Source organism: Anser cygnoides, chromosome 26, assembly GCF_040182565.1.
Source record: "Anser cygnoides isolate HZ-2024a breed goose chromosome 26, Taihu_goose_T2T_genome, whole genome shotgun sequence".
In the NCBI taxonomy this organism is placed as follows: Eukaryota; Metazoa; Chordata; class Aves; order Anseriformes; family Anatidae; genus Anser; species Anser cygnoides.
Window position 1 is genome coordinate 2,114,968 of NC_089898.1, and position 21,978 is coordinate 2,136,945.

At 69.9% G+C, this 21,978-nt stretch overlaps 2 protein-coding genes across 10 annotated transcripts; both read left to right on the forward strand.

The window, feature by feature from the left end:
- Positions 1 to 1,295: 1,295 nt before the first annotated feature.
- DMTN (dematin actin binding protein) lies at positions 1,296 to 11,009 on the forward strand. Of its 6 annotated transcripts, none has more exons than XM_066983475.1 (17): positions 1,296 to 1,395; positions 6,920 to 6,977; positions 7,198 to 7,254; positions 7,736 to 7,810; positions 7,931 to 8,086; positions 8,196 to 8,240; positions 8,364 to 8,472; positions 8,591 to 8,647; positions 8,738 to 8,890; positions 9,000 to 9,109; positions 9,223 to 9,328; positions 9,451 to 9,515; positions 9,605 to 9,653; positions 10,259 to 10,314; positions 10,461 to 10,520; positions 10,607 to 10,687; positions 10,795 to 11,009. In XM_066983475.1, exons 3-17 carry the CDS (start codon positions 7,237 to 7,239, stop codon positions 10,906 to 10,908), a joined length of 1,254 nt encoding a protein of 417 aa, XP_066839576.1. In that variant the 5' UTR covers positions 1,296 to 1,395; positions 6,920 to 6,977; positions 7,198 to 7,236; the 3' UTR covers positions 10,909 to 11,009. The 6 variants fall into 6 exon arrangements, 5 of the variants coding, with proteins under 5 accessions (XP_066839576.1, XP_066839580.1, XP_066839577.1 ...); XR_010826649.1 differs by having other exon boundaries at positions 1,297 to 1,395; positions 10,259 to 10,309; positions 10,795 to 10,852; XM_066983479.1 differs by lacking the exon at positions 1,296 to 1,395 and adding an exon at positions 2,417 to 2,515.
- Positions 11,010 to 12,256: 1,247 nt separating this feature from the next.
- LOC136786987 (actin filament-associated protein 1-like) lies at positions 12,257 to 20,729 on the forward strand. Of its 4 annotated transcripts, none has more exons than XM_066983471.1 (17): positions 12,257 to 12,405; positions 16,233 to 16,361; positions 16,438 to 16,512; positions 16,619 to 16,695; positions 16,931 to 17,021; positions 17,116 to 17,351; positions 17,443 to 17,622; positions 18,351 to 18,434; positions 18,597 to 18,678; positions 18,778 to 18,995; positions 19,087 to 19,217; positions 19,324 to 19,435; positions 19,543 to 19,639; positions 19,774 to 19,902; positions 19,992 to 20,152; positions 20,292 to 20,402; positions 20,517 to 20,729. In XM_066983471.1, exons 1-17 carry the CDS (start codon positions 12,390 to 12,392, stop codon positions 20,541 to 20,543), a joined length of 1,956 nt encoding a protein of 651 aa, XP_066839572.1. In that variant the 5' UTR covers positions 12,257 to 12,389; the 3' UTR covers positions 20,544 to 20,729. The 4 variants fall into 4 exon arrangements, with proteins under 4 accessions (XP_066839572.1, XP_066839573.1, XP_066839574.1 ...); XM_066983472.1 differs by having other exon boundaries at positions 19,546 to 19,639; XM_066983473.1 differs by having other exon boundaries at positions 18,624 to 18,678.
- Positions 20,730 to 21,978: the final 1,249 nt, after the last annotated feature.

A 21,978-nucleotide genomic window follows, 5' to 3' on the forward strand; every position in this document is an offset into this window, starting at 1 on the left:
ACAGCCCGCGTGTCCCCACGGAGCACCACGATGGCAGCTGGCGCGTCCCCGCCTCCCCGTTCCCCGCATCCCGACGGCCGGGGCAGCATCACCTTGACGCAGTGCCCAATTCTGGGGCTGTGTCCCCCCCCGGCCCCCAGCCCGTGCCGTGCCCCCCTCCCCGTAATTACTTTTGCCTCTCACAATGCCCCGGCCGGCCGGCGGGGAGGATGTAATCCCTTAACCACGTCTCCCCCCTTGGCCGCTACAAAGCCCCGCGAGCGTAATGCGGGCATGGAGGGGGGCACGGCCAGGGGGGAGCGGGGAGAAAATTATAACAGTTTGAGTTAAATGAAGCTTTAAAGCAGGAGAGAAATGCAACACCCAGCAATTAGGGCCGAACAATGCGCCCGGCGCTGCCTGCCCAGGTGTGGCGGGCAGGAATTAGCCGGGCGGCCGGTTTAATTTTTTTATTTTTTTTTTCCCCCTCCCGTTTCCTTCGGCCCCACAGCCGCGGCTCCTTGTTTCCGCAGGAATTCGAGACATTCTTGAAAGGAGAGGGCTTTGAGAAAGGGGCCGATCTGTCTGTACCCTCCCTGCCCCCGCCGCCCCCTCCCCAATTTAGCCAAAGCTTCAAAGGTAGAGGAGTTCCCTTTTGTGTAATCTCCGCTTTTAATTTTTCCCCGTCCCTTTTTCTCCCCTTCTCCTCTCCTTCCCGAGCCCTTCCTCTCCTTTCTTTCAGGGTTTTTCCCCTTCCTCCCCTCTCTTTCTTCTCGACCTCCCGGGATAGAAAGGGCTCGGAAGGGTGAGTCCTTTTTAATTATGGCCGGGGAAGAAAAAAAAAACCCCACACTGTGTTTCTTTCTTGTTTTTTGAGGTGAGACCCGGGGCGGGGGGGGCGGAGGTGGAGAAAGTGCACTGGAGGATGTCTCGCCAGCCCCCGGCCCACGCGCCCTGCCTTTCCCAAGCCTTTGCTCTCCCCAGGGCTTGGCCAGGGGGCGATGGGGGAATCGGGGGCACCCGCTGGGGACGGGGGGGGGATGCAGGACACGCCACACCCAGGCTGCTGCCACCCCGGCCCCACCAGCACCCCGTGGCGCTGAGCACCCAGGGGTGCCCCTCTCCATCCCCAACCCGTGGGAGCAAGGCTTGGGCTCAGGGGCACGGGGTGGCCACCCCACGGAGGGGCACGGGGGTGGGGGGGTGGGGGAGCATCCTCCTCGCCAGTCCGGCTCCCGCGAGGCCGAAGGCGGCTCCCGCACATCATCCTCTCCATCGCTCGGCTCCGGCGGGTTGCGGCGGGAGGCGGTCGCTGTAGCAACGCGCCGTGCGGCGCAGGGAGGGGATGCTCGGCGCAGGCATGGCTCCCGGCGGACGGGCGAACCTGCCTGCGGCGGGCCGTGGGCTCCCTTGAAGGTAGGGCCCCGCTCTCCTCTTTCCCCCCCCCGTGCCCCCCCCCTTAATCCCATCCCGGCCCCCCTGCAGGAGCCGGCGTTGAAGGGCACCGCGGGGTGACCCCGTGGGGGGCTCTCCGGAGCGTGGCCGCGCGCGGTTTTCGGTGGGTGCGCGGTGCCCGGGTGCAGGAAAGGGGCGTTATCAACCCGCTCCCCCCCCCCCCCCCCCAGCACCCATGGGTGCTGGGCGTGCTGCCGCAGGAGCCGCAGCCGGATCAGGTGCCGAGGCTGCTGCCCGGGTGCCGGAGGCAGGCGCCGAGCAGCCGCTGCGCTGTCTTCATGCTTGAGAAACTGGGTTAGCGCCGGGGGGGGGCGGCCGCAGCCTCGGCTAGCGATGGGCACGGCCCCGGGGGGGGACCTCCGGGATGGGGCACGTCAGCATCCTGCGGCTGGGACCGCGAGGATTTGGCCTCCAAATTATGCTGGCCTTGGCGCCGGGGGTGCATGCACGCTCCCCCTGCGCGCAGCCCCCTGCATGCAGCCCGGTGCGCGCATCCCCCCCCGCCCCGTGCACGCATCCATCCCCCCCGTGAGCTCATCCAGCCGGGCCTCTCGGGAGCCAGGAGGGAAACTGAGGCAGCAAACAGCGCCGTGCGTGCCCGCGGGGAGCGGAGCCGGCAGCGGAGGCCCCCGTCTCCAGGCAGCTCTCTCCCACACACAGCCGGGAATAGCTGCCGGGGCTCCTGCGCCCCGCGGCACCGCTCCTGCGGCTGGGTTCACCCCCAAAATCTCCCTGCTGGAGGACAGGAGGAGGCCGCGGCCTCCCTGCCCTGCCCCGGCACACCCTGCGGCGCTGGGCCAGCCCCAGCGCTCAGCGCCAGGGCCGGGGGCTGGATGGTGCCCCCTGGGAATTGGGGTGCGGAGGGGAGCGGCTCTGCCCCGCCGCTGGGCTCCCCCCCGGAGGCACCCAGGGGCAGGTCCGTGGAGGTCAGGGTTTGATTTTTTGGCAGGTGCTCAGCACCTCCCAGGGCTCTGCTGAGCACCCTTGGCCCCGGAGCTGTGTTTCCAAGAGGTTCCCCTCCAATTAAGGGGGGGGTGCTGCCACCCTGGGAGCCCCCCCAGGTTCGGGGCAGCAGCCGCAGGTACGATCCTGATGCACCACCCACTGCGCCGCGGGGAGCTCGGAGCTGGGATCGGGGCGGGGGGTGGGGGGGCAAAACCTTTTGGCTGGGGGTGCTGCTTTGCACCGGGGGGGGGGTCCCGGGGCCCCCCAGCTCGCTCCTGCCGGCGAGCGGGGCCGCGCACGCCAGGTTCCTGTGCGCTTTCCTCCCTCTTTGTGCCGGGGAAGCGTCGGGCGCGCGAGCGAGCGCCAATAGTGCTTCGTCATGATGCCGGCTAATTCTCCTCTTGTTCCGAAAGGGACTGAGCCAGCAGCAGAGGTGGGGAGCGGCGGCGGGTGCCCACCCCCCCCCACGCACCCACCCACGCACCCACCCCGGTGCCGAGCTCCCGTTATCAGCGCGCCGGGGGCTGCTCGGTCGCCGCCTGGGCTGCCCCGATAAGCGGCGGCCGCTCGCGGGCTCTCGGCTGCGAGCCCCAGCGCCGTGCCTCGGCCCCGGCGAGCGGAGGAGGAGGCCGGGGGGGGTCCCCACCCACCCCCCCGGGAGGCATGAGGTGGCCCCAGCCCTAGGTGAGTGGCCCCCCAAGCCGTGGGGAGAGGGGAGGAGGAGATGCGGGTAGGGACCCTCTGCCGGGGGGGGGAGAGCTGCGTTGAGCGGGGTCAGTGGCCACCGCCCGTGGTTTGCCCAGCGCTGTTCCCGTGCTGTTGCTCTCCCCGCTCGCCCTCCTGGGACCCCCCCCACACCCCACGCTGAGGGGGGGGTCCCTGTGGGGGTGGGGGCAGCCCCATATTTTGTCCCCCCCCCCCTCTTCTCCGGGGGGGGCTGCAGCCCTGCCCCGTGTCCCCATGCCTGTTTGGGGCAGAGCTGCCCTCGCCAGGGGGGCCCGTGGGGACGGGAGGGCGGTGACATGGGGACGCGGGCTCAGGGGGGGAATACCCCTCCCCGGGGGGGGCGGCTCTCCCCAGGGTGCACCTGCACCTGATTTATCCCGTGGTGCCCCCCCCCGGAACATCCCCATAGAAGGGGTTTGGGGACAGGGGACGTCCCCGTCCCTCCCTGGGGACAGCGGCATTGGCACCGTGTCCCCCGAGGGAGGAGGAGCCTGGACGCTCCCAGCCCCACCAGTGCAGTGAGTTTGAGGGGTCTCAGCGCTGTATTTTTGGGGGGGGGGGGTACAACTCATACCCTGCTCCCAGGGGTGCTGGATGTGATGGGGTTGATGGTCCCCACCGTGGCGTTTGGGGTCTTGTGGGCGTCTTGGGGCACACCCTGAGATTTTGGCACCCCCCCTGGCCCCACGGTGGCTCCTGTTTGGGGCACCCCAACCCCGCTGGGGGGCCGTGGGCGTGCGGGGCCGGTGGTCAGGCAGGGCTAAGCCCGGTAAAACCGGGGCCACCAGCTGCCACCTCGGCCCCGGGGAGCCCCCCAGCATCATCCCGGGCAGGTGCCACGCTGCGGTGGCCTCGGGGTCCCCAGGGACACAGGGCACCCGCTGCAGGGTGTCCCACGGTGCTGGGAGATTTTGGGGTTCATCGGGGGCCCGTGGGCATCCCCCGAGCCACGCTGTGAGCCCAGGCCCCACTGGGTCCCCGGCAGCCCCTCCGCGTGCGGGATGAGCAGGCTAATCCCATTTTAATCCCAGATTACGTGCCACGTGAGCCTCTGCCCACAGCGGGCTGCAGCGTGGCCATCGGAGCCCTGTGGGGCAAGGGGGGGGGGGCAGGATCCCTATAGCCAGACTCCAAAAACCCAAGGGTTTGGGGGCATTTGGGCAGGCGCCGCGCATCCCGGATTAAAAACTGGCGGCTGGTTTGGGATTTTGGAGCGGGTTGGCGAGGTTTGGAGGCAGGAGAGCCGCTGGTTTGGCCCGGGTCAGGGAGGAACTGTGGGGTGGGAGGAGGTGGGGACGCCCCTTTCGTCTCCTGGATGGGGCAGGTGGCTCGTCACCCCCCCTGCCACCCAGGGAAACTGAGGCACGGAGGGCGCAGCACCCGTGGCCACGCCGGGGATGGAAAAACCCTGGGTGCCGGCTGCGGCTTGCAACCTGACGGGCAGGGCGAAGCGGCACGGCAGTGCCCGGCTGCCCATAAACAGCTCCCCGCTCGCGGGCGATGCCCCAGCGGGGACAGAAAGGGCGAGAAGCAGGACAAAGGAGGAACCGGACACCGGTGGCACGCGCCCCGTGCGCTCCCTGCCCGGGCGGCGATCGAGTTGCCACCGGCGCGGGGAGGATGCTCGGTGCCTCGCCGCGCACTGGTTGTTTGCGAGCAGCGAAGGAGGAGGAGGAGGAGGAGGAGGAGGCTGGGCTGGGCTGGGAAGCGCCGGAGCCGTTCCCAGGAACCGTCTGTTCGGGGAACTTGTGACCCCACCGGGTGCCCCCCCCCCCCACTCCGTGCCGCTGGCTGCGAGCCTCGGCCGTGGCAGCGTGGAAAACGCAGGGTGCCTGCGCCCTGTGCCGTGGGAAGGGAAGGAAAACGAGGAGAGGAGGAGGAGGAGGGAGAGGGGAGGAAGGCTGGGGGTCCCTCACTGCTCCCCCCACCCCGTTCGGGGAGGCTGGGGGGGGGGGGGCCGTGCAGCCTGGCCCTTCGCCCGGGCCCGCGCGCTGATGGCTTTGGCGGCTGTGAAAAGTCAAATCCGGATTTCCTCGGGGCGGGGGGGGGGGGGCCGGGAGCCGACCTCTCCACGCCGCAGCAGCAGCCCCCCCCCGCAGCCCCTGGGCTGGGTGCCGCTTTGCGGGGGGGCCCCCCCACACCCCTGCAAGCCTCCTCCTGCACGCGGTCCGTCCGTCCATCCATCCATCCATCCATCCGTCTGTCCGTCCATCCTCGCTCTTCCTCTTCCCGCTCGCCCCAGGTGCTCACAGGGGGGTTCGGCGCATGTGTCCGTCCCCCCCCCCCCCCGACCACCACCACCCCGCACCCCGTTCCTGGCTGTTGGCCACCAAAATCCCCCCCAGAGGCATCGTCCCCCGTGCCGGCCCTTATCTCAGGGACCTGCCGGGCAGACGGGAGGTTGCCACGGGGAGAGCCGGGGCGGTGGCTCCCTCCCTGCCCGCAGCAGATAAGGTGCCCCCCACGTCCCTTAACCCGGGGGGGGGCCGATCCCACGCAGCCCCAGCACCCTCAGCCGCCTCGCTGGCTGCGTCTCTCCCCGTCCCCTCGGCTCGGGCTTGTTTTCCTTCCTCCCCAGCATCCGCATCCACCCCGCACCCACCCTTCCTCTGCCTCCCGATGTTTGCTAGCTCATCCATCTGCTCGCCTCCGGCCTCCTCGGCCTCCCCACCGGCCCCCCCCCGGTTCCCCTCCTCTTGCCGCGGCACCCTCGGGGGTCCACGCGGGGCCTGGGGGTGGTGGTGGTGGGTGGTGGGGGGGTGTCGGGGGCTGTGCCGGAGGAACGAACCCGCCCTGGCTCGGAGGATGGAAAGTGTGAGCTCACGGGTGCGCGGGGCGGCCGCCGCTCGCCGGCACAAAGCCGCCTTGTGCCATGCCCGGCCTCGCTCCCGGGGGTGCCTCCGGCACCGGGGTCCTGAGCCCCCACCCCCGGGAGAGCCACCGAGGTGCTGGGCTGGGTGCGAGCGGGTCGGGTCCCACTGGTGCTGAAACGGGGGGGGCTGGTTGTAATGGGGTGACCTCCAAGGAGGCTCGTGGGGAGGCTCCGGAGCCCCTTTATGGCAGCTCGACCCCCCCCCCGAGGAGCTGGAGGATGCGCAGGGTGTTGTCACGTTGCCCCCATCGCTGCTCCTGCTGAGCCCTGAGCCACGGGGCTGGGGTCCTGGGGGGGGGGGGGGGGGGTCTGGAGGTGGTCGGCACCCCCCCAGCCCCACGCACGGGCTGCCCCAGGGGGGATTTGGGGACTTCGGGGCTCGGCTGAGTGCTGCTGCCGCAGCCCGGCCAGCACGAGGTTTGTTTTATTTTTTTCCAGGTGCTCTCCCCTCTGAAAGGAGAAGTTGGGAGGGAAAAAAAAAAGAAAAATGGGGAATTTTCTCTTTTGTCCGGGGGCTTTGCGGGGTTTAAAGCCGAGCGCCTGCCCCTTCGGGGCTTTTCCAGCCGGGGGGCTGCGGGCAGGGGCTGAGCGCAGCGCGTGTCCCGCTGCCGCTGGAGCCTTCTCGAGGCCGCGGGGGGGGACACAAAAGCCTTCGTTACCTCTGCCCCGCTTGCCAGCCCTCGTCAGCAGCGGCCACGCTGGGTGCAAGGCAGCCGCTCGGCACGGTGTCGGGGTGCCGGGGTGCCGGGGCTGCGCCGCTGCCGCCCTACGAGCCCCGTCTGGGTCCCTCGGGGGGGGGGCGTTGGGTGCTGTCCCTCAGGGCAGGAGCTGGGGAAAGCGCCCGTGGAATTTTTTTGGCGAGCCCAGCGCCGGGGTTGGATCCCGCAAGCGGAGAGCCCGGGGCCCTTCCGCGCTCAGCGCCCCGTCGCCCTCCCCTTGCAGAGGCAGCGCCCGAGCCCCAGCCCCGCGTTGGCACCCAGAGGGATGCGGAGCCACAGAGGTGAGCGGGGGGGTCCTGACCCCCCAAACACCCCCCCCCCAGCACCTCCCCTCTGCCCCGGGACAAACCTGGACCCCCTTCGTGTGTCCCCCCCCAACCCGGGGAGGGCGGCACGGCCCCGCTGCCCACGGGCACCTCGCCCCGGGGCGCCGCGTGCCCACCGTGGGGGGGTTGGGGGGGGTCCCCAAAATTTCTGCTCTGCCCTCCCCCCCCCCCGCAGGACCCTGTGACTGACCCGGCCCCTCCGGCGCGCAGCTGAATGGAAAGACTGCAGAAGGTAAGGGGGGGGTCGTGGGCAGGGGGCTGGGGGGGCCGGCTTTTGGGGACCCCCCCTCAGGGACACCTCGGCACAGGGCAGCCTTCCTCCCCTGCCTTCCTCCTCCTCCCAGCCTGGCAGCACCATCTAGTGGCAACGCGTCACCGTCCCCTCCCAAGGGTCCCCAAGCCCTAAACCTGCAGGTTGGAGGCGAGGAGACCCCAGGGCCCGGCCAGGAATAGCCCCATCCCCGGGGGGTGTCTCCCCTTTTTTTGGGGGGGGGGCACCGGGGGTGTCCCCGCGCCCTTGTGCCATGCCCCTGGTACAACCCGGAGCCCTCCCCGCGCCCAGGTTTGCCCAAATCCCAGATCCGAAATCCCAAATCCCAGATCCGAAATCCCAAATCCCAAATCCCAAATCCCAGATCCCAAATCCCAGATCCAAAATCCCAAATCCCAAATCCCAAATCCCAGATCCCAAATCCCAAATCCCTTCCTTCCAGCAACCGCTGACCTCCCCTGGGAGCGTCTGCTCCTCGCGCGGCTCCAGCGTCCCGGGATCGCCCTCCAGCATCGTGGTAAGAGCTGGCTCCCTCCGCGCTCTGCTGGGAAATGCCCCCCGTGTCCCCCCCCCTCCACCCCGTATTCCCCTTCCCTACCCAAAAACGAGGCTTTTTTTTTTTTTTTTTCCCTCCCAGGCCAAAATGGACAACGAGGTCCTGGGCTACAAGGACCTGGCTGCCATCCCCAAGGACAAGGCGATCCTGGACATCGAGCGCCCCGACCTGATGATCTACGAGCCCCACTTCACCTACTCGCTCATGGAGCACGTGGAGCTGCCCCGCAGCCGGGAGGTGAGGGTGCCCCCCCTCGGGGAAAAGCCTTCCCCCTCCCCCCAAAGGATGTTTGGGGGTCCCGGGCTGCGGGAATAACCCCATAACCCCCCCTTCTTGCCCCCTGCAGCGCTCCCTGTCTCCCAAATCCATCTCTCCTCCTCCGTCCCCCGAGGTGAGTACCGGGGATGTGCGCACTGGGGGGGGGGGGACGACGCACTCACAGAGGGGGGGGGCGATGCCAAGCCCCTCGCCCCCCCCCCCCCCCCCCCGTTTTTCCCCCCCATGTCCCCCCCAGGCCATCCGGGAGTGGCTGGAGAGCCGGACCCCCGGCAGCACCCCGCAGCCCTCCCCTCGCCAGGCGGCCAGCACGCCCCGCAGCAGCGTCCAGCACTTCCACCGGCCCGGTACGCACCGCTCAGCGCCCTCCCCAAGTCCCGCTGCACCCCCCCTACTGGGGCAACTGGGCAGACTGGGATGGGCGAGGACCTTCCCGGGGCGCTGACCTTTCCCTTCCCCGCGCAGAGACCGACACGACGGAGCTCAACATCTACAAGAAGCCCCCGATCTACCGGCAGAAAGGTGAGCGGGGCGCCCATCCCGCGGCACCGGGACCCCCACCACCACCCCGGGGGTTTTGTCTCACCCCCCCCAACCCCGTGTGCCCCGCAGAGCCCCATTCCGGCCCCCACCACGGGAAGCACCTCATAGAGGATCTGATCATCGAATCGTCCAAGTTCCCCGCGGCGCAGCCCCCGGACCCCAACCAGCCTGCCAAAATCGAGACCGACTACTGGCCGTGCCCCCCGTCCCTGGCCGTCGTGGGTAGGTGCTGGGGTGGGATGGTTTATTCCCCCCCCACCCCAAAAAGAGACCACCCCCCCAGGGGGTGGCGGGGCTGGGGCCGGGCAAAAATCCCCCTCTTTTCCCCCAGAGACGGAGTGGAGGAGGCGGATGGCCTCCAAGAGAGGCGAGGAGGAAGAGGAGGACCTGACGGAGGAGATGAAGAACCTGCGCGAGCTCCAGAAGCAGGAGCTGAGCAAGGTGAGGGGAGACCAGGGGTGGGTCCTGGGGGTGGGGGGGGTGGGTCCGGGGACGTGCCAGCCTTGACACCCCCCCCCCACCACCACCACCTCCCCGCGTCCCTTCTCCCCCAGGTCACCTCCAACCTGGGGAAGCTGATCCTGAAGGAGGAGATGGAGAAATCTCTCCCCATCCGGAGGAAAACCCGCTCGCTGCCGGACCGGACGCCCTTCCACACGTGTACGTGGGGGCGCGGCGGCACCCAGAGGCTCTGTCCCCGTCCCTTTCCCTTCCCAGCGCCCCCCCCCAGCGTGCCCCCCCCCAGCACCACCACCCCCTGACCACCTCCTGCTCTCTCGCAGCGCTGCACACGGGCAGCTACAAGAGCTCCTCGCTGCCCGCCTCCGGCCGCAGCACCCTGACCCGGGTGAGTGTGGGGGGGGGCTCCCCGCGTGGGGTGGGGGGGGCCGGGCGGTGGCACCCCCTCTGACGCTGTCCCCTCGTGTCCCCTGCCAGCTGCAGTCGGCGGAGTTCAGCTCGGCGAGCAGCGAGAAGGGGAGCCCGGGTGAGCGCCGGCACGGGGACACCCCTGGGGGGGACACCTGGGGATTGGGGGGGGGACATCCCTGGGGATGGGGGGGGGGACATCCCTGGGGGTGAAGGGGGACACCCCTGGGGACAGGGGGGATGTTTCTGGGGATGAAGGGGTGACATCTCTGGGGATGGAGGGACAGACCTGGAGACAGGGGGGGACATCCCTTGGGGATGGGGGGCACATCTCTGGGAATGAGGGGACGTCCCTGGGGACAGGAGGGGGACACCCCTGGGGACAGGGGGGGGACATCCCTTGGGGATGGGGGGACATCCCTGGGAACGATGGGGACACCCCTGGGGACGATGAGGACATCCCTGGGAATGGGGGGACACCCTTGGGGACAAGGGGACATCTTTGGGGATGGGGGGACATCCCTGGGCATGGGGGGGACATCCCTGGGGACATCCCTGGGGACATCCCTGGGCATGGGGGGGACATTCCTAGGGACATCCCCGGGGACAGGGGGTTCACACGCTCAGAAGAGGGTTGGAAGCCACCTGTGGGGGGGACTCGTTGTCACATGGGGGGGGGGCAGACGGGGGGGGGGTGCTGAGCCCCGCTCCCCTCTTTCGCAGGCGTGCAGGTGAGCGCCCACCCGGCTGCCAGCGCCCAGAGCCAGCGAGAGGGTGATGTACGGGGGGGGGGGGGGGGGACACTGGGGACACCTCCGAGGGGCTGGGGGGGGGGGGAGGGATGGAGGTGGGGGGGCAGCTGGGCTGGTGCCCATTGGGGGGGGTGGGTGTGAGGATGATGATGGTGCTGGCTTCGTCCCCGCAGAACGGCCAGCGCGGGCGCATGGATAGAGGCAACTCCCTGCCCAGCATGCTGGAGCAGAAGGTGAGGGGGCTGGGGGCTGGGGGGGGGGGGCACGAGGCCAAATGGGGGGGGGGGTCTCACGGCCTTTCCCCCCCCCCCCCCCCCAGATCTACCCCTACGAGATGCTGATGGTGACCAACAGAGGCCGCGTGAAGCTGCCGCCCGGCGTCGACAGGACCCGGCTGGAGGTAGGGGCTGAGCCTGGACGCTGGGGGGGGGCAGACAGGGGGTGTGTGTGTGGGGGGGGGGGGGGGTCTGGGCACCCCCTGACCCCCCCCCTTTCCCCGTCCCGCAGCGGCACCTCTCCCCCGAGGATTTCCTGCGGGTCTTCGAGATGCCCCCCGAGGAGTTCGCCAAGCTGGCCCTGTGGAAGCGCAACGAGCTGAAGAAGAAAGCCTTCCTCTTCTGAGCCCCCCCCCGGCCCGCGTCGCGCCCTCTCTCCGCTTTAGGGCTCCCAGCCGGTTTTTATTACGCCCCCCCCCCCCCCCAACCACCCTTCTCACCCCCCCCCCTTTTGCAGGAAAAGGGGGCTGGGGGCTCAGACCTGCCCCCCCCCCCTCCCCAAACCCCGGCAGCCCCCTTGGTGCCCGGCTTGCAGTGAGCTGATGGGGCTGGGGGCACGGTTCTGCGGGGGGGGGGAAGCTCGGGGGGGGGGGAATTTGCCCCCATCTCCCCCCCCCAGGCACGCTGGCGGGGGCAGTGCCCCCTCCCCTGGCTCTGCTGCCCCCCCCCGTGCCCCCCATCCTCGCCCCCCCCAGGGATGGGGAGCGCCCGCAGGATGCGGCTCACTGCCAGACCCTGCGCTCGTGGTGGGGGTGTCCCCCCCCCAAACTCATTTTAACCCCCCCCCAGCTCATTTTACCCCCCCCCCCCATTTCACCCTGGTCCCCCCCACCCCGTGCACCGTGACCACTCGTACACTGCCAAAACCTGGCTGGCACCCAGCTTGGGGGGGGGGGGGGGGCATGGATGGGGGGAAAAATGGGGGGGGTGCGGGCCCCCAAAGATGGGCTGGCAGAGAGGGGGGGGCTCAGCAGGGCTGGGGGGGCTCGGCAGGGCTGGGGGGGGCTCAGCAGGGCTGGGGGGGGCTCGGCAGGGCTGGGGGGGGGCAGCTCCTGAGCTTGGGTTGTGTGTTTGCGAGTGCAGATGCCCTGCAAGGGGGGGGGGGGGGGTGTGCATCGGGGGATGAAACGGGGTGGTGCAATGGGGGGGGGGGTGAAATGGGGGGGGGGTGTGAAGTGGGGGGGTCGCAGCAGGGCACTGGGGTGCTGCACGCCGGGCGCTGAGCCCCGGGCAGGGCTGAGCAGCCCATCCCCTCCCACCCCCCCCCTCCTCGGACACAATTTTTTTGGGCACAGCCCGCCCCCCCCGGCCCCCCCCCCCCCCCCCCCCACGCCCCCCCATCCCCGTTTCCAGCCGCTAGCCCTCGTCGGGATGTCACGAATGTAAATTTCGGGGGGGGGGGCGAAAAATCGCATCCTCGCTGCCTTTCACCGCCCCCCCCCGGCACAGCCCCGACTGCAGCCAAAGCCGGGATTTTCTCCCCCGGGGGGGGGGGGGGGGGATAAAGGGGGGGGGGGGGGGTCGCCGCGAGTCACTTTCTCGGATTTCATTTTGCCCCCCCCCCGGGGTTTTTTTTCGCTTCCGATTAAAGGTGACCTGGCTTTACTCCGCCCGCAGCCCCGCCGCTTTGCTCGCCGGCCCTGCAGGCGGCGGTGCTGCTCCGGGAGGCCGGGGGGGGCCCTTCCCCGCCTTCCCCCCGCTTCCCCCCCCCCCGGCCCGGCAGCGCTGGGGGCCCTCGGGGCGGGTGCGAGCCGAGCCCGGCCGAGCCGAGCCGAGCCGGGTCGGCGCTGCCCCGGCACCCGGCGCGATGTGAGCGCTGCGCGCACCATGGCGCGGCACGGAGGTACCGGGGGGGGGGGGGTGCAAATCCTGGGGGGTGCAAATCCTGGGGGTGCAGATCTTGGGGGTGCAGATCTTGGGGGTGCAAATCCGGGGGTGCAAATCCGGGGGGTGCAAATCTTGGGGGTGCAAAGCTGGGGGTACAAATCCCGGGGGTGCAGATCCTGGGGGTGCAGATCCTGGGGGTGCAGATCTTGGGGGTGCAAATCCCGGGGGCGCAAATCTGGGGGGTGCAAATCCTGGGGGTGCAAATCGTGGGGGTGCAAAGCTGGGGGTGCAAATCCTGGGGGGTGCAAATCTTGGGGGTGCAGATCTTGGGGGTGCAAATCGTGGGGGTGCAGATCTTGGGGGTGCAAATCGTGGGGGTGCAAATCGTGGGGGTGCAAATCCGGGGGGTGCAGATCTTGGGGGCGCAAATCCTGGGGTTGCAAATCCCAGGGGTGCAAATCCCGGGGGTGCAAAGCTGGGGGTGCAAATCTTGGGGGTGCAAATCTTGGGGGTGCAGATCTTGGGGGTGCAGATCATGGGGGTGCAGATCTTGGGGGTGCAAAGCTGGGGGTGCAAATCTTGGGGGTGCAAATCCCGGGGGTGCAAATCCTGGGGGTGCAACCCGGGAGGGTGCAAAGCTGGGGGTGCAAAAGTAGGGGGTGCGAACCTTGGGGGTTGCGAACCTTGGGGGTGCAACCCCGGGGGGAACAAGTCTGGAGGGTGCAAAACTGGGGGGGGGGTGCAAACTCGGGGGGTGCGAACCGGGGGGGGGGGGGGAGCGATCCTTCGGGGTGCAACCCCGAGGGTGCAAAGCTGGGGGTGCAAAAATAGGGGATGTGAACCCGGGGGGGGGTGCAAGCCTGGAGGGTGCAAAGCTGGGGATGTAAAACTAGGGGGTGTGAACCTGGGGATGCAAAACCAGGGGGGTGCAAACCGCGGGGGGGGGGGGTGATCCGTGGGGGTGCAACCCGGGGGGGGTGCAAACCTGGACGGTGCAAGGCTGTGGATGCAGAACTAGGGGGTGCAAACCTTGGGGGGGTGCAAGCCTGGAGGGTGTAAGCCGGGGGGGTGCAAACCTGGGGGTACAAAAATAGGGGGTGCAAATCTGGGGGTTTAAAACTAAGGAGTGCAAATCTGGGGATGCAAAACTGGGGGGGGGGCAAGCTGGGGGTGTGAAGCTGGGGGTGTAAAGCTGGGGGGGTGCAAAGCTGGGGGGGTGCGAGCTTGCAAAGGGGTAACGGAGAGGGCAGAGGCTGTGCATGAGCCTGCCCGGGGGTGGAGCAGGGTGCAGGGTGCCAAAAGGGTGCAGCAGGGCGTGGGGGTGTCCCTGGGCGTGTGGGGGTGTCCCCGGGCGTGTGTGGGGGGGTCCCCGGGCGTGGGGGTGCCCCCGGGGGTGTGGGGGGGGAGAAGCAAGGGGATGGGTGCGTGCGAAGTGGTGTGCGAGAGGGCGCAGGGGGTGGGTGCGCAGGGAAAGGGGGGGGGCGTGGGGAAGGGGGGGGGTGCTGGGCACAGAGGTGGTGCTTGGGGCCGTGGGACGGGTGCTGGGGAGGGAAGGGGCGAGGGGGTGTCTGCGGGGTGGGCGTATGGGGGGGGGAATTGGGGTGCCCCCCGATGGGGCGAGGAGCCGGGGTGCCCCCAAACGGGGCGGGCTGCGCCATGCTCCCACCGCAGGGTGGGCTTCTTTCCCCCCGCTGTGGGGGGCGCAGCGGCGGGGGGGGGGGGGGGGGAGGAGGAACCCCCTTACCCTGGAGCCGTGTCCCCGAGTCCCCCCCCCGCGGCACGGGGTCACGCCGCGGCTGGGAGCAGCTCCAGGCTGAGGGCGGCCTCGCCTCCAGCCTCCTCTGAGTCACGCGTCCCGCGCTTGGCCGGAGCCGCCCGCAGCTCTCCGCGCTCCCTGGGGTGCTCCGGGGCCGCTGCTCCCCCCCCCTCAACCCCCCCCCCCCAGCATCACCCCACACCCCTCGTAGGGTGCGCGCCGGGGGGCCAGCCCCCATCCCCTGGGTGGCATCCTTTGGGCGACCCTTCCTCCTCCTCCTCCTCCTCCTCCTCCTCGGGGATGCCAGCGGGCGCAGGGCGCTGTGCTAGGAGACGGCTCTGCGTTTGGGGGGGGGGGGCGTTCTCCTCCCGCCCTGGAGGCTGAGGCAGCTGGTTTGCACCTCGGCTGCCTTCCCTCGGCCCCGGGAGCTGGGGGTTTGGCACGGGGGCACCGCCGAGGGCAGCCCCCGCCACCCCCTGCCCGCTGCGCACCGGCAGCGCCGGGCACGGCACCCTCGGAAACCCCGGGGGCACCGGGGTTGGCCGGGGTGGGGTGGGGGGGGTGGGGGGTGAGGGAGCAGAGGAAGGTCAGGGGGGTGGAGGACGAGGATGGAGGCCGGGGGAGCGAGTGGACGGAGATGTCATTGCCGAGGAATTCGGCCTGGGCGGAGGAGAGGAGAAAGGGAGGGAGAGGGAGAGCCAGGCACACCGGGCACGGGGCCCTTCCCCAGCCCCGCTGCGCTCCCCACCTCGCCCTCCGGCCAGCCCCTGCCCCGGCCTCCCCCCCTCCATCCCCCAGCACCCCGGGGAGCTGCGAGCTCCGTCCCCCCCCGTTTTCCATCCCCAGTTTCCAGGGCAATCCAGATGTTTGGGCCCAGCTCCGGCATTGCTCAGCCTCGCTGCCCTGCCAGATGTTTCCTCTCCCCCCCCCGGGGCAGGGACGGCGTGCGTGCGCCCCGGCCGGGGACACCGGGCTCCCCGGGCAGGGGGCGAGGCCAGGAGGGGAGGACGGGGCTCCCCGTGCCCGTGCCTCCACGGGGGCTTCTCCCACATCCCCTGCAACACGCGTGGGACCTGCTGCCTCCTTCCCCTGCCTTCCCCGGGGGGCTGCTGCTCTCCTCGGGGCTGCAGCGCATCCGTCCGGAGCCACGGGGATGGATGCGGGGCACGGGGGGTGCCAGGGGGCACTGCGGGGGTGCGAGGTCCCGGCTGGCTGCGGCCTCCTGGGGTTGTCCCGGAGCAGGAGGATGCGAGGAGGAGGCTCGGGGCTGAGCGGGGAGGCAGGGGGAGAGGCCGGGCAGGCCCCGCGCCAGGCTGCAGTGGGTTTCGACAGTGGCTCTGCAATGCTTTATCCCAGCTGGGAGCAGGGAGCGCAGCCCGGGGCGGCCGGAGGAGGCGGCTGCAAACCGCTTCCAGATGCACGGCAGGGAGGAGCTGGGGGGCTGCGGGGGTCGGGGGGGGGGGGTGTGTGCATCTGCAGCCAGAGGGCTTGGGGTGCGGGGTGCCGGCCGGGATGACGGGGGGTGGCATCCTTTGGGGCTGGGGGTCCCTCTCCTTGCGCTCCAGCCGGGGCGAGGAGGCACAAAGCAGCCCCTTGTCCCGTGCCGTGCCACCACCCCGGCACGGGCTGGGGGTCCCAGCACTGAGCCTGCTGCTCCCCGCCCTCCCCGGCCCCGGAGGGCGCAGCGGGTGAACGCTCGGCATTTTTGGCACGCCCCGAGCAGCCTTCGGCAGCCTCCTCCTCTTCCTCGGAGCAGCGCCTTGGGCTGGGGGGGTGGGGGCACGGGGCAGCGCTGCTGGCACGGCCCCGGGCACAGCCAGCCCCCGGCCGCTGCTCTCCCCTCGCCCGACCTGGAACAAACCCGCTCTGTGTGCGCACAGAGGGGCCTTCAGCTCCCGGCCCCCTCCCCGGCCTCCCCTGGGCCCATCAATAGGGGGATTGTGCCGAGCAGGGGCACAGCCGGTGGCACGGGGCACGTAACCACCGCCGCCGCTGCTGCCTCTGCCACCGAGGGGCCGCAGGGCACGACGGCACATCCCCGACCCCGTCCCCCTCCCCATCCCCGTCCCCGTCCCCGTCCCCTGCAGATTTGGACAGGCTGCTCTCCGACCTGCGCTCCTTCCTGCTCATCCTGGACCGGGAGAGCCTCAGCGCCGCGGCCCAAGCCAAGAAGAAGTCGGTGGCCGAGCTCCTGTGCCGGCTGCAGAGCCCCCCGTGTGAGCGTTGGTGCGGGGGGGGGGGCGCCGGGGCCGGGGAGGGGCGCGGGGCCGTGACCCGGCTCTCCCCCCGCAGCAGAGGATGCAGAGTACATGATCATGCGCTGCCTCTCGCCTTCCTCGGGGACCCCCCAGGGCCGGGACAACTCGGGTGAGTCCGACCCCACGCCCTACGTCCCCCTGCGTCGCGCACGGCCCCGGCTGGGGGTCCCGGATCCTCGCCGCCCCCGTGTAATCCTGTCCCTCCCCCCCCCCAGAAACCAGGGCGCAGGATGCAAGGGGAGGGAGAGGATGCGAGTGCCGCCCGGGCAGCACCCAGAGCTCGCACGGTGGGGTACGGATGGGGAGCAAAGGGGGGGCGCGGGGGTCTCCAGGGGGGAGAGGGGGAGCTGGGGGTCGTCCCCGCGCTGCAACCTCGCTCGTACGGGGCTGGGGGGGCAGCTCCGGGGAGGGCAGAGCACGAGCCCCCCGCCCATCTTTTGGGCACCCGCCCATCTTTTGGGCACCCACCCGTCCTGTGGGCACCCCGGGGCCAAGCAGCACCCTCGCAGCACCCTCCTTTTCCCCAGAGCAAGGCGCCTCGCGCCTCGCCATCCCCACCGGCCGACGACTCCTACGAAGACGCCGAACCCCTCGGCCCCAGGGGACGCGGCGGCTCCGGTGAGCACCCGACGCCCCCCGTCCCCCCCCGTCCCCCCCCTTCCCACCCCATGCACCCAGTGCCCTGATGAGGCCGCCCTACCTGGGCTCGCAGGCGGCGCCGACACCGACAGCAGCCACTACGAGTCTTACGGGGAGGACGAGGAGGACGGCGCGCCGGACCGTGCCCAGGACCGTGCCCACTACCTGCGGTGGCCACCGGCCCCCGGCCCCCCCCGGGCCGAGCCCCCCGGCCGCCCCGAGGCTCAGCTCTGCGGCTTCCTCTGGAGGAAACGCTGGCTGGGGCGCTGGGCCAAGCAGCTCTTCATCGTCCGCGAGCACGCGCTGCTGGTGCGAGGCAGGACGGGGGGCACGGAGAGAGGGAGGGGGTCCCCCGTGCCGTAGCTGACCCCTCCGTGCGCTCCCCCCTGCTCCCCCCCAGGGTTTCAGGCGTGCCGCCGACCCGCAGCCGGTGCTGGAGCTGGAGCTGCGGGGCTGCCGCGTCGCCTCCAAGGGCACGGGCAGCAAGAAGCTGCCGCACGCGCTGAAGGTGACGGGGCCGGCGGGCGAGGCGCTGGTCATCGGCTTCCCGAGCCGGCAGCAGGCGGAGGACTGGAGGAAGGTTTGGAGGTGTTGCAGCCTGGCAGAGCTCTGCGTGGGCAGGGGGCGGGGGGCGGGGGGGGGGGAGAAACGGGGGCGCAGCCCTGCTGGGATGCTCACGGGGTGGGTGGGGGCGTCGTGTCCCTTCCCAGTTCCCGTCCCATCTCCAGTTCCCATCCTATTCCCAGTTCCTGTCCCATCCCCAGTTCCCATCCCATCCCGAGCTCCTGTCCCGTTCCCAGCTCTTGTCCCATTCCCAATTCCAGTCCCACCCCCAGTTCCCATCCCATCCCCAGCTCCCATCCCATTCCCAGCTCCAGTCTCATTCCCAGCTCCCATCCCATTCCCAGTTCCCATCCCATCCCCATTTCCCATCCCATCCCCAGCTCCATCCCATTCCCAGTTCCAGTCTCATTCCCAGCTCAAATCCCATCCCCATTTCCCATCCCATCCCCAGCTCCCTTCCCATCCCTATCTCCCAACCCATCCCATTCCCATTCTCAGTTCTCATCCCATCCCCATTTCCCATCCCCAGCTCCCAACCCATCCCAATCCCATCCCCATTTCCCATCCCATCTCCAGCTCCCATCTCATCCCAGCTCCCACCCCCAGTTCCCATCCCATTCCCCATTCCCATCCCCATTTCCCAGTTCCCATCCCCAGCTCCCTTCCCATCCCCATTTCCCGTCCCGTCCCCGTGTTCGGGTGCAGGAGCAGGGGGCTGCAGCGCCCACCCTCTCCCCCCGGCAGGTGATCGAGGAGGTCAGCAGCAACTCCCCCAGCGGGCTGGCGGCCCACAGCCCCCCAGCATCGCCCCCCAGCAGGCTCGGCAGGGTGAGCTGCCTGTTTTCCCCCGGGAAACCGCGGACACCCCAAAACCCCACCCCACGGTCCCCATCGGGACGTGCCGGGGGGGGGGGGGCTGTGCTGTTTTAGGGTGGGGATGGGGGGGCTCCGACCCCATCGGGATGGGGCTCTCCGCGTCTCCATCCTCAGGCCGCCGCGCTCCGGCTCTGCTCAAAGGAGGAAGAGGAGCAGGAGGCGGCTGCCCGCAGCCCCGGAGAGGACCCTAAAGGAGGTGAGGTGGCACCGGGGGGTGTCCCCACGCAGCGCTGCGGGGCCCGGGACCGTGCTGCTGACATTACTGGGGGGGTTTGGGGGGGTGGTGATCCCGCAGGGTTCCTGGCGGTGCGGCTGCGCGGGCGCTGGCAGCGGCTGTGGTGCGCGGTGCGGCAGGGAGCCCTGCGCATGTTCCCCGAGCCCGGGGGCGCTCAGCGCCCCGTCTGCGCCCTGCTGCTGGACGGCTGCGAGGTCACCCCGGGGGCCGCCGCCGGCTCCCCCCAGCGCCTCCGCATCCGCATCGCTCAGCGGGGCCGGGAGCTCGCCCTGCTGCAGGTGAGCAGCCCCCCCCCCCCCCCCTCGGCACCCTAGGGTGCCCGCAAAGGGGGGGGCACCCCCTGCCCACAGCCCCTCTGCCCCACGCCAGACCCATTCGGAGGAGGAGAGGGAGGCTTGGCTGAAAACCCTGCGGGCCAGGGGAGGACGGGAGCCGGCCGCTGACAGCCCCCAGGCGGAGCCCCCCAGGCTGGGAGATGGCAGCAGCTCCCCTGCTGCGGGGTGAGGAGACGCTGAGATGCTGGACGGGGCACGGCCGGCCCCAACCCTCCTGCTGCTGCGCCTGGGGGGGGTCGGGGGAATTAAGGTCCCCCTCTCCTGCTTGCAGCGGGCTGCTGCTGCGCCGCTTCCCGACCCCCAACGCCTACATGGACGACCCCTCCGGGCAGCCCCCGGCCCCCGAGCGCGTCTACTCCAACACGGAGCGGCTGCACCGGCTGGTAACGTCTGCCTAGAGCCCTCGGACTCCTGCTGTGGGGTCGGGATGAGGGGGACAGGCCCCCGCTGGCCCCTTGCCCATGAATTTTTCTCAGGCTTCCTTCTGCAGCAGCAGAGCTTGGACCGAGCCGTGCAAGGGCAGCGCAAGAGACCCGTGTCCGCGCTGCCCGCCGGTGCTTGCAGCAGCACCGTGGCCTCGCAGCCAGGTGAGAAGGGTTCGGGTGGGGGAAGCAGCAGGATTTGGCCCCGGCTGGCTTCAAATGCCCTCCGTGGTCCCTCGCCTTGGGGTGCTGGGACAGCTTGGTGCCGCGCCGTGCTTCCTCCATCCTTCCTCCCGCAGCGGCGGCGGCGGCTTGCCGGGGCAGGGCTGGCAGCCCGCAGCCCCGCCGCAGGGATTTCTCCCCGGCCCAGCGCACCCTGACGCTGCCCGAGAGGAAAGGGGCTCGGGAGGGTTTGGATTTCCTCATCGGTAGGACCCCGGGGGGCTCTGCTCGGGCGCCCGGCCCCGACTGGGGCCGCGGGGTGCCCGTGCCCGGCAGCGTCCCGCTGTCCCCTCAGGGAGGAGAGCCTTCCCCAAGCTGGAGGAGAAGGTGGGGCAGCTGGAGAGGGCTTGCCGCGGGAAGAGCAGGCTGAAGGCCGGCTCCGAGATGAACCTGCTGGCCATCGGCAAGTCCCTGAAGGGCCACATCGCCGCCACCGCCAGCTCGGCTGCCTCCGAGGTGGGGGGACCGCGGGGGGGGGACGGCCGGGCCACGGCGGCGGTCTCTGGGGAGGGCGGGGGCTCCGTGCATTGCTCGGCAGGGGATTTGGGGAGCAGACACTGCCTTTTCACCTCTCCCAGCTCGGTTTTCCCAGCAGGGCTCCTTCCTCTCCCCGCTCTTGAGGCGCACGGCGTCCGCCAGGAGCGCCCTGAAGCGCTCGCCCTCCGCGGGCGGCGTGGAGAAGGGAAAGGTGCTGCAGCAGAGAAAGGTGCGGGGCGGGCAGAGTTAAGGTGATGAGGGCACAAAGACAGCACTGGGACCTTCGTGGGGGGGGCCCAGCAGACTTGGGGCTGACCCCCCCACACGTTTCGGGACCTCGCAGGAGTGGGAGATGAAGTCTGCGAAGTGACCGGCACCGGGGCAGCCCCCGCCACGCCGACCTCGCTGCGGGGCCGGGCACCTCCCAGCACAACGTCGTGCTGCACGTGGATCGTGCAGGACCAGCCAGTTCTTTAGCCACCAGTATCAACGCCACACGTACCCGTTTTTGGTATATTTTATATAGATTTATATATACGCACAAACATAAACTCTCCGTCTGCGGGGTTGCAGTTTCTCCGGTGCCGGTGCGTTCGGGGCGCAGATTTCCCAGTCGCAGCCTCTGCTGTGGGTCCGGTCCAAAAGGGGCCCCCCCCAATTCCCCCCCAGGGACCCCCCTCTCGCATGGGTGGGCACGGATGCACCCCAGGACTGAGCAACGGGGTGGCCACGGAGCACGGGGGGGCTGCTCGGGGGTCCTCGCCCCACAGCGGGGCCGGAGGAGCCCTGGGCTCGGCTCAGTGGCTGCAGCTGCGCCAGGCTGCTTGGAGGCAGCTGTGTTTGTCGTGGCTTGTTTTTAATCATAGAAACATATTTTTTTATTTTTTTTTTTCAAAAAAAAAAGGATTAAATAATCATAAAACTTGGCTTCTCCCGGACCGTGTCACGGGAAGAGGTGAGCCGGCCTGTGCCAGAGGGCTGGCCCGCTGCTGCTCTCCCTGCAAAAAGGAGCGTGTCGCAGCAGGGCTGGGCGCCACCTCTGTGGGGTGGGCACGGGGGGGTTGTCCCCTTGTGTATACGGGTGTGCAGGGGGGGCTCTCTCCATCCTGATGTGAACGAGGGGGCTCTCTCCATCCTGGTGTGCACGGGGGGGCTGTCCCCTTGTATTTATCGGTGTGCAGGGGGGGCTCTCTCCATCCTGATGTGAACGGGGGGGCTGTCCCCATGTGTAAATGGGTGTGCACAGGGGGCTGTCCCCATCTGGGTGTGCACGGGGGGGCTGTCCCCTTGCATTTATGGGTGTGCAGGGGGGGCTCTCTCCATCCTGATGTGAAGGGGGGGGCTGTCCCCATGTGTAAATGGGTGTGCACAGGGGCTGTCCCCTTGTGTATACGGGTGTGCGGGGGGGGCTCTCTCCATCCTGATGTGAACGGGGGGACTGTCCCCATCCTGGTGTGCATGGGGGGGGCTGTCCCCACGTGTAAATGGGTGTGCACAGGGGCTGTCCCCTTGTGTATACGGGTGTGCGGGGGGGGCTCTCTCCATCCTGATGTGAAGGGGGGGGCTGTCCCCATTCTGGCATGCACGGGGGGGCTGTCCCCAAGTGTAAATGGGTGCGCACAGGGGGCTGTCCCCATCCTGGTGCGCATGGGGGGGGTCTGTCCCCATGTGTATATGGGTGTCTGGGGGGGGCTGTCCCCATCTTGGTGTGCACGGGGGGGCTGTCCCCTTGTGCATATCGGTGTGCACGGGGGGGCTGTCCCCTTGTGCATATCGGTGTGCACGGGGGGGCTGTCCCCATCCTG